This window comes from Balearica regulorum, chromosome 3 (genome assembly GCF_011004875.1).
Source record: "Balearica regulorum gibbericeps isolate bBalReg1 chromosome 3, bBalReg1.pri, whole genome shotgun sequence".
NCBI lineage: Eukaryota > Metazoa > Chordata > Aves > Gruiformes > Gruidae > Balearica > Balearica regulorum.
In genome coordinates, this window is record NC_046186.1 from 93,852,937 (window position 1) to 93,872,307 (window position 19,371).

General features: G+C 33.5%; 1 protein-coding gene across 4 annotated transcripts in view; it reads right to left on the minus strand.

Annotated features, from left to right (window-relative positions):
* Nucleotides 1-19,371, minus strand: part of KIF6 (kinesin family member 6) — a 175,527-nt gene that overhangs the window by 135,850 nt on the left and 20,306 nt on the right. For 3 of the 4 annotated variants that reach the window (XM_075749021.1, XM_075749020.1, XM_075749024.1), the window contains exons 4-6: nt 16,517-16,664; nt 14,062-14,171; nt 4,735-4,864 (exon numbers count right to left, since the gene is read on the minus strand). In XM_075749021.1, coding sequence (XP_075605136.1) covers nt 4,735-4,864; nt 14,062-14,171; nt 16,517-16,664 — 388 coding nt within the window. The remainder of the gene's footprint in view (nt 1-4,734; nt 4,865-14,061; nt 14,172-16,516; nt 16,665-19,371) is intronic. The other variant, XM_075749022.1, reaches the window with a different exon arrangement.

The window sequence follows — 19,371 nt, forward strand, 5'->3', positions numbered from 1 at the left end:
TGTACTTAGGTGCTCATGACACAGTTGAAATTGCAAATTTATTGCTATGAAAATAGAAGGATCACAATAGGTGCGATCTGACACTTGCCTGATTTCTAGAAGCAATGCTTTATCTTTCTGTATTTACTACAGGTACAATTTCACAGTTAGACCATGGTAACCAAGGTAACTTTTAAAGTAATTAATATTCCCTAAGGAGATTATTATTAAACTTTATGTTATACAGTGCCTTTTATCCATATAAATCCCAAAGCACTTTAAGGACTATTCAAAGTAGTACATATGACCAGTGATTGTTTTACCACACATGGAAATGAAAGCACCTGTGCTGAACTGATGATGCCATTTGGCACTGATGATACCATAGAACAGCTTTCTCAGAGTGAAAATAAATTAACAATTGACACCAATGAGGAATCTAGGAAAGCAGAAAGTTGTAATTCATTCTGGAATGTAGCTCTACCATGGATAACATGCCTTCTTGGCAAAAATGTCATTTAATCTTGTGTGTTCACACATTCAAATCCTATTTTTCATATTTCATCCAAGAAAAAAAACACATTCAAATACTACCAGTGGCTTTCTAAATATATTCAAGAGAATACTAATGGACAATAAAAATAAATAAGAAGGGAACGAGTCCAATTCAGAGGTCACCAGTCAGTCCCCACAACCATCTTTGAATGTTTAAATGTTTCATTCTTTATTGAAATAAACATATTTAAACATTGCTAAAAGCTTACTGCTTGCCCTGTGCATACTCCAAACATTTTAAATGATGGAACAAATAGTGTGTAGTATGCACTGTCTTCCAAATTTAAACAATGGAGTATCATAGGCATAAAACTATGCACTAAAATGTTTCCTTCCTCATTAAAATGAAGTAAGTTTTCTTTAGAGGAAGAAACAAATGCTAAATGTACATGTAACTGCAATGTTCAGACATATCAATCTCACATAATGATTTCACAGTTTTGAAATTGATGCATGCCTTTGGCAGGGTACTGGGTCTACGTCACTCTGTTATTTTAAAAGAAATACTAAAAAACTACTAAGAATTCTCTAAATCACAGAAGTTCAGGCATATTGTTTCAAAGGACAGCAATCACAAGAGATTCCCATCACAAGAATTTAGAAAAATCACAATAATTTAGAAAGACTACTTCAGCTCAAGACATGTTAATAGTATATCTACCCAAATAAAACTGTTTGTGAATGCTACCTAAATGCTCAAACACTTATTTCTGTACATGAGATTTTTTGAGATGCTGCTGCTGCTACTACCTGTGCCGTACATGCAAATTAGATTTCAGAATCCTTTATTTGCATGTATTTGAGCTACCTAAATCATCAAGTTGGCTTTAAAAATTAAAATATAAAAAATAAATTCCAATTTTGTTCGTAAGCTGTTACTTAGATTCTTATGCCTTCAAATATAACAAAACCTCTACGTTTTATGCGAAAAACAAACAAACAAGAATATAGCCCTTACAGTTGGAAAAGCTGCCAGCAAAAGAATTAGGGGGGTTTGGGTTTGTTCTCTGCCCATTGCTCCCTGGCAAAATATAAGACATGAAAACTTCCTATTTGGATTTTTTACATTTTGAAGTATTTGTGCACAGATGTCTCCTATCTTACCATTTCCACAACTTGTAGTCCATGTCAAAACTAGAGCAAAGGATCAGTCCTATACTGACCTATAAACCAATACTGCACAACTTAGATCAGCTTCCTCTTTCTCCCTTCTCATGAGCTATATAGTTATGTGTGGGAAAGGAGTATTTGGTTAAAAACGTTCCTTTAGGTTCTGACATATAATGAATGAATAAGTGCAGCCTATAGAATACTTTTAATATTATGATTGCTTCTTTTGTAGCACAGTCAGTGGTGAGGGCAAAATGTAGCACTCAAATCACAAGTTAAGACTCCACTAGCAGAGGCATTCTGAAGAAATTAAATTATCATTCTTATTTTCAAAATGGTCCTGCAACTCTTCAAAGAAGAGTTATCTCAGGAGTAAAGCATTAGATTGCAATTTTAGAGGCTGCAGTTCTGCCACAGATTTCATATGTGATCTGTGACAGTCATCTTAGTTTTTCCATAGACAAACTCCTCATCATTAAAAAAAGATGAATCAAGCATTTCTTTTACTTTTGTTTGTATTTAAGTTTACTCATCTTGTGTCTTTTAAAGTTTACTTAAATAGGGTCCTAATCTTTTTTGAGGTCAAGAAGTGTTATCATAATTTAATTAAGGTTTAAAAACGGATCTCTGAGGAGGAAGTTATGGCTGGTGTCATGAGTCCTCTTCCATAGGCCTCTACATTACTCTCTCATTTCTGCAAAGACTATTTTCTCATTCTATTAAGTCATCATATAAAGTACCACAGCCACCTAAAGCCAAAAATGCCAAATGATGAGGGCTGATAGATTCTGTGATGCCTAAGAGGAAGCAGCACTCAGTAAGCTCACTGAACTGTACTGCAACGTACCTACTGCAATTGCAAAGGAACAATGTATGAGATGAGATAACTACAGAAATAAAACTTCTACAATGAAATCCATCTCATCTGAGGTTTTTGGAATCATATTAGCCTTCAGACTAAGCAAAGTAAATATTGTTGCAATGGGTAGTAGTTATTCCAAACAAGTACTCTCTGGTTTTGGTGGTTTGGTTTTTTTTTAAAATACTCTTCATTAAAGACCAACGAAATGAGAACTTTATAGTGTTTATATAACAAAGAACTCCTGCTGTGGCAAAAGCAGCAAAAGTGACAATGGCATAGCATTTGCTAACGCAAGCCACTCAGTTTAGTGAATTCTCTACTACTGAAGTCTCACACATTCTCATGCCTATTCTTCTGTTTTCTCACAAGTACTAGAACGTTCCAAATAAAACTACCAAGTTGTAGGTTAAAAAATAAGCTAAAGGAGATTTTTCTTCACACGACACAGTTAAATTACAGAACTTCGTGTCACACACTATTTATGATAAAAATTTACTGAGGTTAAAAAAAAAGCATCTGGGCAAATTCATGTAAAGAAAAAATGCAACAAAAGTTGTTATCTATAAATAATTTGAAACACAAACTAATGAAGATTAGGAGATTTTTTTTCAAAATATCATTATTTACTTGGCTTATCTTTTACTCAGCTCTATATATTTGCTATTGGCCATTGCTCAAAATAGGAAACAGGACCAGACATATCTTTAGTCTGACCCATTAAGAATATTCTTTTAGTTTTATTGAGCATTACCTCATCTTGACCTTTAATGACTTAGCATCTTCATTAGCCCTGCTATTTTTTCATGACTTTCGGTGTTTGGGATATATTTTCTCTTTAGGCAACATTTTCCAAATATATAAGTCAATTGCCCTTTACAATTGGTGATTTGTGACCTTGTCAGCAAGCAGCACATCATTTTTTAAATATTCTGTCTCATTTTCATACATAGCTCCTCTAAACCAACCAGAGATTTCCTGAAGGTCTTTTTCCATGCAATGAACTTTCTTCTTCTGTTTTCATTACCAACTATCATGATAGCTTTTCAGGCTTCTGAACTCAATGTCATCTTTCTCTCCTCTGCTACACTTTTTCAAGTTTCTCTCCTCTAAATGGTATCAATTTTTCCATTTCAATATCATCAAATGGTTCCTTGCCGCAACATTCATATCTACTAACAGTCCCTAAGTACACCTTGATTATCTCTTGCCTTAACATATTTTTGCCTCTCAGAATGTCACTGCTGAAATAGTCTCCCTTGAGAAAGAGAGAACAAATCGGGTTTTTGCCTATTTACATTTTGTAATCAAACACTTTTTCCCCTGTGTCCAGGTGTACGTGGTCAGCCAGCAGGAACAGAGAGCTACTTGACTATTTCATATACTTTAAATGTCTTTCTCTTCATTGATTTATTATATACATTTCCAGTCAGACAAAGGAAGAAAACCCACAAAATTTATAAAATAGAATTAGCTGTTTTGTGGCAAAAACACACTGGCAGTGCTCACGATATACAATACACTTTTTATATTTACATTCCATTTCCAAGTAAGAAGATAAGGAAAAAAAAAAACCAAAAAACAACCCTACAGGTTTTATTAATTGGATAGGGAAATATTTCATTTGAATTTTCCAGAATCCGTAAAAACACCCTTGTCTTTCCATATTGGCAAATACTTATTTTGCCTATGCTTTACACTACCATTTGGGGTTTGGGGTTTTTTGAGATGTTTTTTGTTTGGTTGGTTGGGGGTGTTTTTACACATAACACCACATGTTTATGCAATAAGAAGAAAAAAAGAGGGAACTGCTAACTCTTACTGTAACTACTTCAAAGGCAATTTAGTACTTCTGTAGGAATGTTTGACAATGCTTTGTAAGGCCATGTTTTCCAATCTTTGAAAAATGTGTATGTGTGTTGATACATGCCACATTCAAAAGTCAGTCTATGGTTTATGAGAATTTTTTTTTTCTTACTTATTTTAATTGCAGTAAGTTATGACATCAACAGCCACCAATCAGATTCACTAAGGAAAAACAGAAAGCTCTTTGCAAAGTGAAACCTATAATCAGAGAAATGCTTATTTAATTTCATTGTGGAAATAAATGAGTAAGTATCTTCTTTCTGTGTATCTCCAAGGACTTCCAAAACATACATCTTATGTGGAGAAGTTTATGACCATTTTAACCTCTGGTGGTGGTAAAAAAGATGTGTATCAGCAATTCTCACCTCAGCAATCATTCTGTTGGTATCTCCCAAGAAGAGTAAGTTTAAGGCTTCCTCTTCATTGGTTGCTTGCTGAAGAGACAAGTTTTTCAGATGAATGTTCTGATCAGGGTCTTCCATTATTATCACTTTTCTACATGGAAAAAACAAACAAAAAGAGAAAACTAGAATTGTTGTAAGGCAATCTTTGTTCCATACTTTCATTTTGATTGCACCTAAAAGGTGACATCTAAAACTCAAACCCAATCACAATAAAAGAACCAAAATCATGATGAGTAAATGATGCAAATTAAAGGAAGTACTTTTTTATTCTTTTTTACTCTGTCACCTCCCTTTTACACCTTTATCATAAATATTATAAATATTCTCCACAGAGGAAAGGAATAGATACAACATATAACTAGTAGAGAAAGCTTTGGGATTTTTTTTTTTTTTTTTAATGAGATATAGTAAAATCTCAAGAGCAAGAGGTTAGATGGATCATCATAAACAAATAATAAGTAGGAGTTTGTTTGCCATTACCACAGCTATTTAAGCACAAGTGATACACAAAGCATACCATAATCTTGATGAACAAATAGGCATGGAATATTTCAGAATCAACACATCTATAAGCCAACATGTTTCTAATAACTTTGCATTTGTCAAGATTATTTCTCTTTTCATGCTTCTCAAATGGTAATAACTACAAATGTAAATGATCCCTTTCTTTAATTAAAAGCAAGCAAACAGAATGAGTCTATTTATTTTCCACTGAGGTTAGAAATGCTTTTAGTTGCAGTTCTTTAAGCTTTAAAGTTCAGAAGAAGGAAGTTAGATGGAAGTAGCAAGGATATGAGAAAAAGCTCCAAGAGAGCTGCTAAATATTACTGAAACTCCTTTTCACTTCTCTAAATAGCCCTTTTACACAATATTTTCTTCTTTTGATCAGGTTACTGAGCGTTAAACTTTATTGGCTTTACCGAGTAGCCATTAGGGTCTCCTCAGTTAGGACATTCTACAGTATCCAACATGGAAGCCAAGTAGTTGCATCACTGGATTTGGAAAACTCCTAGAGTGAAGACTCTTAAAACTGAAGTACACTAATTCTGAGGATGAACGACCTGTTCAGGGTGAATTACATGTTCTAAGACAACTTAAAACAAGCAAATTAGAACTTTTTTAAAAGTTAGAAGTTTGTGTTTTGTTTTTTTAAAACAGAGGTTTTGGGTTTTTTTTCCCTGTAAGTACAGAGAATACTTTCTATGTGTATATACACATATATGTAAATGTATATGTGTCTGTGTATATATATATTTCCATATTGTTCAAGGTTAACCACAAGAGGGAGTATGGGGCTTGAATTTTTATCTCTAGGTAGTTCTTGCATGTTAATTACTCCAAGATGCTTGAAAACCACACAGATTGGGTTTTGTTCTGTTTTGCTTGTCTTTTTTCCCCCAAAACTGACAGAATCAAATCAAGCAGCTCAGCTGCATTCTATAGTATTACTCTTAAGTATTAGGGAAGTAGTTCACCCTCTGCTGGTCAAAACATTGGAATGGATATGCAGAAATAATTTCAACACATTACAACACACTCACTATTTTCAAGATAAAAATACTTGTAAAAGTACACACAATGCTCCTGTAGTAGTCATAACAATTGTTTTTCCAAATATGATTGCCTCTCACTTATAGCCTTATTTTTGTGCAGCAGGGTAAGAGAACACTAGCAGAGTCACAAAACTCTGCTTCCCCCATTCAGAGTACAAACCCAAAAGCATAATTCTGCTCTTACATAACCATGTTTTGATTACATCAAGTTGTATTCTGTCTGCAATTCCATCTGTGCGTGCATCACACACTAAAGCCCAGAATGGTTCTGATTACAGTATGATGCTTTGACTAATTTTAATATTTTGAAATTGCATGGTGAGCATCATCTACATCGTTCCACAGTTTAGGAAAACAATGTTGTTTTACTATGCACACTTGGCATAGTATTTAAAATTTTAAGGATGTTTTCAGACTACATTTTGAACAATGGTTATAAATAATTTCCAGACAACAAAGACATTAGCCTGGACGAAAAGCTCTGGAGGATTATTATATCAGAAAGGAGACCATGGGGACATCATAAACCAGTGACAGTCTCTATACAGCGGCCTCGCAGATATTAGGAGGATTTCCAGATGAAAGTCTAAATTTGCACACCTTGAGAGGCATCTCAAAACTTTCTCAGAAAGACACGTTCCAAAATGACAACAAAATTATTTATATTGTAGTCCTATAAAGTTACTGTATAATATGATAAAAGATTTCTATAGAACATTCTCTATATTAGTGAAATTTCATAGCCCTAACTTGGATCTTGAAGTGGAAAAGCTCTGTTAAGTTATCCATAATGACTGAAAGAAGGCAGAGACAAGGTTTTGTTTTCTTTATAAACAAAGAATCTTTTCCATTTGGCTTAATGGATGGAATTCATAGCTGACTAGGAAACCTGTAGGATGGGTCAGCCTTTTTTATATTGTTATTGACTGAGGCCCTTTCCTGCATCAACTGATCTGCCGTTAATGCAAGAAAGCCTTATACATTGAATGCTTTCCTTTATCAAATTCCTGTAACTGGCAAACAATGAAGTTAAAGCTTCCTTTGATTAATTAATACCATCTCATTAATTTGTGTAATATAAATAAAAACACTTAAAAGATTTTGGAAAAAAAAAGACAATTTTAATGAAATGAAGTTTCCTATGATTGTATCTGTGTCTAGGGCTTAGAACTGAAGAAATCTAAAATAATCTCAAAAACTTCATAAACATTTAAAAATTAATCATAATGATGTAAGCAAATCCTATATGAGGATACATACCTTCTATGACAATACATTAGCAGAATATAGTGATACTACTTCAGCACAAGGAGGAGATTATACAGCAAATAATAAATTTAGGGAAAGGATAAAACAGAAAAGCAGCAAGCCTACATCTTGGAGTCTGTCCAGAAGAACAGAATAAACTAAAGGATAACTATAGCTAATCTTTGTGTAAAGTTGCAAGGAGCTTTAGGTTTTAAGAAAGAATGGCCAAGATCATCATTTTATACGTCATCCAAAAAAAATTATCTTTCAGAAGTATAGCTCCCTGAATACCACATCAGAGGACAAAGTCAACACTGACTCAAGAGGCAAGGTTACAAGTTATTCAGGCACCAGCATAGCTTTCAATAGTGCAGAGGTTTGATTTTTCCATTCAAGCATAGAACTAGAGCATAATCTTAGCTTGTGAGACATGACAAAACTATGAGATGAATAAATGTTGGTGCGGGCTGTTCTCCTGACACATCATATGGTGACAGGAAATCCTTCCCACTGTCTCTGATGAATTCTACATGTGAGATAAGAAAAGCACAGTTTGCTTGTTCTCCATTTTGTGGGACTGTATTGATACTGACTGAGAGACTGTTGCACATTTAGAAGTTAGTGATCCATGTAGCAGTTAAGCTGAGCAGGCACAGCAGCATGGCATTCAGGGCTGCGTCATGCCACACAGACCCCTTGGCTGCAGGATAAATTCAGCCAGGTCAATGTAAGAGAAGAGCCTGCAGGCAGCTCCTACCTGGTCATCACACCACCTGCATGGCCTTGCCTTTATCAAAAAATGCCGTAAGAAGTTCTCATGAGCACACCCTTCAAAATGGAGCTGTTTTCTTGTAAGGACATTATATAATAGCTCGAATGACCGAAGGGGAAATCTTCTCTCCACGGACAGGATCCGTGCTGTGCAGCACGCCGTGGGGAAATCCATTCGGGCTCCATCCGATGCTGCACAAACGTGGTGTGCCCAGCATCTGATGGGATGTAAGATTTACTTGCCATCTATAGTCGTCCTCTCATCCTGTCTTATTAAGGCAGTTACCTTATTAAGCTATTGTTGTCGGGCCTTTCCAATTGAGATTCAGCAGAAAGAGCCCTGCACCAGCTCTCTCCCCCACCCACCCCACCGTGTAGAACAAGGAGTTACAACTGAAACAATGAGATGGGTGGTTCATGTACAAAAGAAACATGAGATGTTAGAATTTGTAGGCAACTGCAATAATCTCACTCGCAAAAATTTCTTAGTGAAATAATACTTTGATATTCAAAATAATGTTGCCTTGAACAGCACAGCAATAATCTGAACATCATTTGATGCCTTTAGAAAAGTCACCTTAGAAAAGTTTCACTGACTTACTCCCATTGGTTTTCAGGAAACAAATCAACATAAAATCTGGATGGGAATAGAGAATATAAAATATATGCTGAAGTTATTTTACACATGTAAAGTATAATTTGTTTGAACTGTAATGAACAAAATCTTTGAAGAAATGATTCAGAACAGCTGTCAGCTGTCTCCCCATTAACAAACAGAAAAACTAAAATTTACAGACCTTAAGATTCTCCTAATCTTTAGTATTCACTAGTAACACACTGAACACTCTTCATTTTGAAATAATGTATTTCATATGAAAAGAGTGAGCAATTATTATTATTAGCCTTAGAAATTACACTGGTAATTCTCAGAACACTAAAAATATAGTTCTTGAAGATGGTGGCCGGTTTCTAGATGACATGGTTAGTACAGTCATTGAAAAGACGAAGGGTTGACATTAATGCTGTTGAGCCTGGAGAGAGGCAACAGGTGTATTTGCAACAAAAATATCAGACTGAATAAAATATATTTCATGTATGTTGAAAATTATTCCTTTTGACTTTTTTTTCTTCTTTGTTAAGCAGCACAGGAATTATTATACTAGTTGGTTTAGAGTGTAAATTCATTTGAGGTAGTTAACCAATATTCAGTTATAGATTTTTTTAAAAATTTAAAATATTTTAGACTGACCCCATGGAACATAACAGTTCTGCATGTTACTAATATATATTGATATAGGTATCATTGTTGATGTTTGAAGTTAATTGGCTCATAGCTTAAAGTGTCTTCCTTTTTATGGAATTGAGTTCACTTAATCTATAGTTCAAATAAACTGCATCTTTCTGGAGCATAAGCTGTTTTTTGTTTGGGTTTTGGGGTTTTTGTCGGGGTTTTTGTGTGTGGAGGTTTTTGTTTTTTAAAGTTAGCCAACATCATACTAAATCTTATACATTTCCCCTATCAAAGAGGACTATAAAGAATCTTCACACAAAAATGGGGAATCATTTATGCTGGCTGGCATTTTAGATTACATTTTCTCCCAGCCACATCACTCCTGATTAATGCTTGTCTCTCAGCTCTCTAAGAAGTAGCTCCTCAACTACTGCGGTTTAAAGACTGTCATTTTAAGGTAAAAAACCATTAATTTTTGATTGCCTTCACATGCAAGACCATCACCTGCTGTAGTTTGGACAGGTAAAGTGGTAACTTATTGGTTGTACTGACTTAATCTATGAGTAATGGTTCTATAGACTCTAGTCTTTATTTTTGTGTTACTGTTCAGTGCCAAGAAAATTCTTAGTTCTTAATAAATAATACAAACTAGTTAGGAAGTGTTTGTACTGGTAGGTTAACACTAAATTAAATTGGTTTGATTCATTATCATGGAGTTATATAAGTTACAAATACACTGTACAACAGGGAACCTGTTACAGGAAAAAGCATCTTGCACAACCTCAGAGCAAATGAAGAGCTTCAGAAAAAAAATTCCTAATTTGAACAGTCCTGCAAATCTTTTATGAAAACAAGAGATGGCAGTAAGGATTCAAATAGTCTTCTACCAGCTATATTTTATAGCAATAGTTTTATCATTTTTACGTGTTTGAAACCAATCTTAATTTCTTTGTATAAACATGGAACTCTACAGCTACAACCACAATTCGATTGCCAATATTAAATTTATTGCCAATATTAAATTTTTGCATTTTAATAAATAAGATTCTTCAAATGTATCTGCATGTGCTGTTTTTCAGTACAGTGTCACAAAATTAAAACAGTGAGGTTTGCTTAAACAAAACAAGTTACAATTGTAAACTATGCCATATTGTGTATGAAGCATTAAGGTATATCAAATGACATCTTCTATGGGCTACACGTAATATTATTACAACTAAACATTATAAAAACTGGGGTTTTTTTCTGTGAAAAAAAGTTCAATGGGATTTCAAGACCAAATTTAGTTGATGTATAAATATCTGTACCTATTAGAAACATGATACATATGCATACATAAATAATTGTCATTCTATATATGAATGTATATGCATATAGATAGGCATATAAGATATATTAACTACATTCACACATTTGTCAGGATTTTATTTCCAGAGTAGTAGTGATTTTTTGTGACAGCCTTTTCCCTTCTCATCTAGCAGACTCTAATGAAATGATGAAGTATTAAGGTGAAAATTTAACGGTCTACAGAATATACAAAGGATGGCTACACACAAAACATTGACTTCAGGAGCTGGGATTCCAAAGCTAATCATGCAATGATTAGATGTAATTAGCAATTTAAAAATTTTTTATCATTCACTTTCCCCTAAAGCTCAAATACAATTTCATGTCTCTTTTTTCAAGTACTATCAACAAGCCTGTTGCACATTTTCAATAACTTCTATTACCTGAATGCCATCATTCTGTTTTTATTCCTTCCATTGAACTGATAACATAAAGTCATTAACATAGAATTTGCTAGGCAGAATTTGCAGGAATATGGATAACAATACTGTTCCAAAACAATCTGCATGCTTTACAAAGCTAATTAATCTTTTGTTTACTCTTCAAAAATGACACATTTCTTCCACACTATTCTTGTCCATCTTATACACTTGGGAAAATACCAGCACAGAGCGCTAATATCTACCCAAGCATAGAAAACCGGCATTTGCCTTTGTATGGTGCTTAAAACCTTGATGATTCACTGTGGGGTTCAACAGGAAATTATGCATAATATAACCCTTTTAAAGTACAAACCCCTATACATTCTTTTTAATATTCTCATTAAATACATGCTTTCAAAAACTTGAGGAAGTTAGATTATTGTGTACTTTGCTTACTACCACTAAAATCTTAAAAGTTCTTAAGCACATAAAATTGTCACAAAAAATGAAATATATATTAGGTAATAAACACCTGATATATTTTAACATATGTGACTACTGTTTACCTTACGTGTAACTACTACTTTGTCATTTACAAAAATTAACCAAGTTAACTAAAATATAGTTATTCGTGCAACTACCCCGTCCTGCAATTTGCACTCCCTTTTTAGCTCAGAATGTCACTATATATTTTAAAATTTTGAATCCCTAAATTATTATCTTAAAAAATAAAAAAAAAATATTTTATGAAATACTGTTATACAGTGCTAAATATGTTTGGCGAAGGTATAGTTTTAGTGTACAGTACGTAGGTTTTTGACAAATGATGTACCAGAAACAGTAATGACCATGTACAGTAAAACCATTATGCACTTAACTTTTTCTCTGCAGAGTAACTAATCTTATCTCACTATACCCAGCCTGTAATAGCATACACTACATAAGTTTACAGGTAATTATGGTTATCCCACTGCATTTTATCCCTAATTTACAACCAAATTATTTGTCAACTTTTACTTTTTAGAAATGGACTAATACATAACAAGGATTTATTCTTTAGCTAAATTGAATCACCATACATAAACCGATTTTGAGATTCTAAAATTCATGATTATTAGTAAACATTCAGAACCTAGTTTTAAACAGTTATATTTTCTAGCGCATATGACCCCCGAATAACTGTTTGAAATAAAGCTGCAATTAAATTAATCAAATTCAATTTAGTTCAATTGAATAACTTCAATTTAATAAAATCAATAAATTGAATTAGTTCAAATAAAATACTGCAAATAACTTAATAAATTAATAATTTAAACTTGAATAACTTGATAGCATTAAGTTTAATAAGCTGAATAAAGGTGTAAGTAACAGACTATTTTTTACAGAACGGCAAAAAAATCTGCACCTGTAAAAATGGGCACAAAAATTAAATTATTATCCAAATTAGTCTCTGATTTAAATTTTTTCTCTGCATAGCACAGAAAGTAGGGAACAAATCAAATTAAATTCTTAATTTTTACTATGAAAGACATCAGTAAATACATACAGTCCTTATAGCATCGTGTCATAAATGATAAAATTTAGTTCCAATTTACAGATGAAGATATCAAAGCAATGAGACCACCTTACAGCCGAGTCTCATACCTCAAGCTTGTCTGCTGCCTTCCTTATCTACACTAGCTTTTACAAATATCAGTCTTGAAAGTTTTTTTGTAGATATATGTCCTACATACCACAGATTGTGTAGAAAACTAAAGCTAGATTTTAACAAAACTTGGGAGATTTTGTTTTAATATAAATAAAATGGGTTTAATATATTAATAACATAACTAGCTACTTTGATATAAAATTCTGCTGATTTTCTATTATTGCTCCATTGGCAGTTTTCAATACATTTCCTGTTCTTGTATCAGCAGTGATTTAATTGCTATTTACATGCTTCAGACATCATCATGTTGAATGAGAATGTTTATGGTCCCCAGCATTATTTCAGGACATTTGCAAATCCAAGCACTCAACAACTTATTTACACATATTTACTCTTTGCTGAGTTATTTTAAGAGTAACACAGAAAATAAACAATTTTTTCAGAAGAAATTTAGAAACTATGGTTTGAATTTCCTATAAATTATAAGATCTTTAACTTTAAACTTATGTGTTCATGACCTAAACACCTTTATCTACTAGTCTGCTCCAAGCATTAGTAGATGCTAGTGTCTCGTCAATGAAAACTATTATAACAGTCATCCATTCTGAAGTAAATATATTGTCCTTTGGTGTGCCTTGTGGCCTTTTCTATCTGTTACTTACCTTATTTCATAATTGCTTGTTTTAGAAAAATAATTAAGCTTGTAATAAAAGGTCCAAGTAGAAGCAGGGAATTTTTCTCCCTACTGTTGCAAGGAAATACTGCCCGTTACGTATGTGTCTGTCACACACACACACACACGTGCATAGCATATAGTGAGACAGGCTGCCATGAGAAAGACAAGTATACCTTCTCTTTTGTTTTCAGTAGCCACAACAGATCTCTTCTGCATAATATCAATATACATTTTTAAAACTTTCACCTTCAGTTACTCCCATCTAGTTTCCCTAGCCTCCGGACATGTAAAATAAGAGAAAATTTAGATAGTGTGGATAAAATTGAGGAAAAGTATTTTGAGTTAATGCTGAGATTAGTAGCACAGTTTCAAATATTCCCCAAACAATGCAACAAGGCATCTGAAAATTATTTCTGTTGTTTTTGATGATTCCTTGTAGTTTTGTTACTCACGGCAAATCTTCCAATCTGGCGGCCTCGTGTTTTGGGTCCAACAAATCATAACCACATTCATTGTAGATTTCTAAGTAGGAAATGTGAGTTGTATACACTTTACTGCTATCCTAGATAAGAAAAGAAAAAACACATCAGGAAAAAAAAGGAAGAGCTATAAAGTCAGAGCTAGACCAGAGGACAATTTATCACTAGAAGCTTTTATGTTGCTTCCTCACTCTGTCTCTTTTTCTTTCCCTGGGTATGGTTCACATTCTCAATTTGTGATACTTTTATGTTTTCTGTTACCATAAACATAAAGGGTCAAGAAAAAAAAAAGGGACACCCCCCCAACAACACCCCCCCCCCCCCAAAAAAAAAAACCAACAATAAAACAAAACCAAAAATTCCCCTCAAAACCCCACCATGCCCATGAATTTAGTCTGGGTTTTTTTATTGGTTCTTTATATCTAGAAAAGTCCATATACATGTAGAATATGGCAGCCTGCTTAAAGTACCATGCAACATGCCATTTTTCACTTCTACAACAAAAAAAGAATGTTATTATAAAGAGGTAAACCCTCATATTATGGATAGAGAGACTATGCTTAAAAAAAACACAAGGAACCACAACAAAAAAATAAAGATTTACTTCATTTAGAAACATCAGTGACATACTGCCTTCTACTCTGTTTATCATAACATTTAAGGACTGTATATGATGTCGGCTGTTCTCTGTAATCCTCATTTTTTCCTGTATAATACATTGCCAAAATGTAACTTAACACAACTGGTTTTTGCAGACAGAATTCTCTCCTGCCCCAAAGCCAAACCCAAACAACATAAACCTCAAAATAATGGGCTATGATTTCCAAAATAAAAGAAAATTGGTCATTTCTTTTCAGCACATGAAGCCACTGTGAAAGCACTCATATCACACTCACAGTAGCAGTTTAATAATCCAGTCCACCACAGTTTTGCAAAATACTTTGAGATATGAACTTTTCATTTTCATTGAGTAGTTATTTCCCATGGTTTTTTGGTGTGGGTTTTTTTTTTTATTCATAATGACAGTTCACTATTTCAAGGGACACCATTTAAAAATATACACTACAGAAGGATGGAAAAAATGTAGTAAGGAATTGTTCAAACAGGAAGCTGTGGATATAGGAGAATTTCTGAACAATAAATTAAAAGGAGATGTTATTAAAAACAAAGGGCTTGATTTGCTTCTCATTTTGAGTAAAAAGTTTATTTCCTTGGTTTCAAATGGCACTGTCTCAGAGCAAGTAAGAGCTTCAAAAGTCTTGTATTTTGTGTCCCTGGATTCACTCTCTCCTTTTCACCCTACTTCGTGTTAGGAGGCAGATGACTCTTCTCCACTATGTCAGCACTTTCCAAAGCACAGCTGTAGATAAAAAGAAATTAAACAAGTGCAGGTGGAAAGATGAAACACCAAGAAGAGCATAACTAAGTAGAGCTTTTGATCCCAAACTCAGTCTGAAAATGAAACCAAAAATATTTTTATTTTTGCAGAAAGTATTTGCTGAGAAGGTGGCAAATAAACTAGTTATTTTTCATCCTATTTTGTTTTTATTACATAATTAGCACTAGAAAAGAACGTTGGTATGTTGATACCGTATGTTGCAGGCAATTGCAAGATCAACCTGTTCACTTGCCACAACAAATGTCTTCCACAGGGGCATGGGAGTACAGTACCATATACACATAAAAACGTTCCATACAAGTGCATAATTGGAATTAAAAGGAAAACAGTAGAGAAGGAAAATGAATATGGATATCTATTTTCTTTCAAATACTTAAAGGATTTGCATTACTGACTTTGAAAAGAGATTTTCATCATAACTAGATGTATTTATCATTATCGTTCTATAATATATTCTAGCTCATAAGTAACATTAGGTAAAATAAAGGTATTAGGTAAAATAAATAGCTGCATATTTAAAAGTGCTTAATATTCATTATACTATTTTATGGGTTGATTTTTTTCTTTGAGCATCAACGAAGCACAAAGAAATTACATAAAACTTATGTATAGAAGATGGAACATTACTTTCTTCATTGTTGGTTTAGACAGGACTCAGAGCAATTTTTGTACAAGATACGTGAAGCAACGCATACAATACAAAACGAGAGTGATGCTAATATAAGTGTTAAGACCAGGAAAACCAATTACATGATTTGGATGTATGTTGCACCAACTAAAAATGGCATGGTTTTTAAAACAACAAAATACCCTACAATGATGTCCATTATTTTCTGTCTACTGCAACAAACCAGGTAACCAAAACTATTAGCAATGTATTCTTGCATAGGGTATCATGTCAAATTAGCTATTTTCTTCAGCATTAATTTTAGGGCTTCCTCTAACACTATTATAAAGACACCCTTTTGCAATGTAGTTAGGTATTTGTAAACCAGACATTAAAAATAAACAGAAAACAATGTTCCATACCTTCTGCAATTGACCAAAAATGTAAGATAGAGTCCTGGGAATGATGCCTCGATCACTGTAACGTTCTGCTCCTCCCGTGATGGTAAAAGTTTTGCCACTACCTGTCTGACCATATGCAAAGATAGTACCATTATATCCTGCCAAAACACTATAGAATAGAAAAAAACAGGGAGATAATTAATATATAAGGCATAACGTATTTTCCATTATCAACTTTGTATAGAACCAAAATATAATTAACAGTAATTCTTAATTACATAGCATCTCTCTTCAGTAATACAGAATATCCTTCAAGATATGTATTCTAGATTCAATGGAATTTAAACTATCTAGAACTGAAGGACTTTGATGTCTTGGCTTACCCTATTATTTAATATCATCATTAGTTGATCATATTTAGTACTATTCACACTACCTTTGTATATTTCTTTCTTTGGTTGATGATTTTTTACAAGGACGATAGTCTCTTAAAAGACTGTCCATGTCAGGAATTGTGACCATTAGTACATTACAGCTAAGGAATCTAGAAATATTTCACATATGGCTTCATTAATTGCAACCATATATCTATATCATGATATGACTATATCATGGTTAGAAACTCATGTAAGGATAGAGCTATACTAGGGGTCTTTTTTTATTCGGAGATTACTACTATACTAAACTATCAAACTACTCCTAGCTTGGATAATGGTGTACAGGAGAACCTGTACTCAGGTGTATCAGTGTAGTAAAATCTTCATTTACTGTGGATGCACACAAACCCACACTAGTAAAAGCAAACTTTTCTGTTAGAACTGTGTCTGTACAAGAAGCTTCTGTGGAACAGCAATAGCAGATATGCAGTTGCATAGCTTGAAGTGACATTCAGACTTAATCGTCTTTTCACATCTCTTACTTGTACTGCAGAAGTGCCTAACAAGAGTCCAGTTCAAATATCTTTCTCTCATTCACCACACTCTCACTGTTAACTTCCACTTGATTTCCACCAAACAGTAGATAGGCTTAATGACAGTGGCATAGCTGCACACCGTGGAGAAAATGTGGGACACTGGCTGCAGCTGACATACAGCTCAGCATCCATCGCTGATGAAACAGAATTTTCAAGTTGTGGCTCAATATATTTCAAGATTGTTGGTCCTGATTTTGTTCTAACAGAGAGTGGTCTTAACGCAACAAACAAAAACCAGTCCCCTAAGTTATGGTGATCTAGATTCCACTACTGATAAGTCAGCACAATTTGAAGGAAATATTTTTACATGTAAATATAGCAAATTTTTTTCTTATTAATATATAGCAAAAATTTCATTCACTATTTATGATGACAGAATCATATTTTTCTCAACTGAGATCCCTTTGACGGGCTGATGTCTGAAATATAAACACAACATTTCATTTTCCCTTGATACTAAAAGTAAAATTTCAGGTATCCAATGTTTAAAATTTGTATCTATACTTACCGCTGACTATCATGCATTTCCCTTGTACAGCTCTCTCTCAAAAGACAAGAAATACTAAAAATCTATTTCCACATTTCTAATTCCATTTCTTGTTAATTATTATGAACTGCCCTGAACTTGAAAAATATTTTAAGTGCTCTAAGATTTTAAACTTTACACTGAGCAGCTATAAACAATGAGGTAAAAATGATGGAGCACATAATTATTTTGAATTTTCACTTGTCTGTAAAAGCAAACAAAAACTGAATAAAATTATCAAAAACTATTAGAATCACAAATTAAATAGTGATGAAATCACTTACTGACTGTAATATTCAGATTGCAAATCAAACCAGAACTCATGAGAATGTCTATAGTTGACAGAATATATGATAAAGACATCAAATCAGGCTGTCAAGCTTTTGTCTTTCCTTTCAGCAGCGGTCAATTACAAAATGTTTCCTGGATTCATCCATCTCAAAATTGTTCTACCACAATTCTGGCATCTCCTGATGAAATATATGAAGGGAGTATTTGAAAACAAATAAAGTAATGAAGAAAGTATTATTTTCTTGATACAACTTATCAGAAGCAAAATCTACTTTAGATTTGATTTAGTATGCTTAAGGACCTACTAATTTTGCTAAAGAAAAAGGAATGTGAAATTATTGTGCATTTTGTTTATTGAAAAGTGTAAGCAAGCTAAGATTTAAAAAAATAAAATGGGGGCAAACAATCCTTGCATAAGAGGAAAAGAACCATGTATAGATAGCTGCTGGTCTGGCGCCACAAGAGATGCAATGGTTCTCTGACTTATTAAAGTTTATTTAAAGGCCTGAGTAGTTGCCAAATTGCTTATTTTAATCCATTACAGTAGGATGTCAGAGACAAAAACAGAAACATGTTGAAAGGAACTACAGTGAACATCTGCTCCCAAAGACCAAAATGCCTAAAGACAGAGTATATATAGATTTTAGATTCCAGATGTTAAAAATCAAAACTATTATTATTATAAAACACCTCATTCATCTATCTTAGGAATTTCTAGTGCCCACTGTCACAGTATCTGAATGCTGAAGACAGTAATGAGTTGTCAGAAGATAGGGAGTATCAAAAGAAACTCAGAGATGGCAGGTTCAAAACAAGCAAGGGGAAGTGATTCTTCATGCAAAATGTTGTTAAGCTGTGAAAGTCTTTGCAATGGGATGTTTTGGATGCTAAAAGTTCACACAGGCTCCAGTAGAGACTGGACTAATTCATTAAAAAAAACCAAAACCAAAATGATCTCAGGGCTACTACACACAGAGCAATCAGAAAGTCCCTAAACTACAAATGACTAGAGGCTAACAGAATACTTGGGAGAAGTAGGTCTACATGCTTCCACTGTTGGGTTTTTTTGTTGTTTTGGGGGTTTTT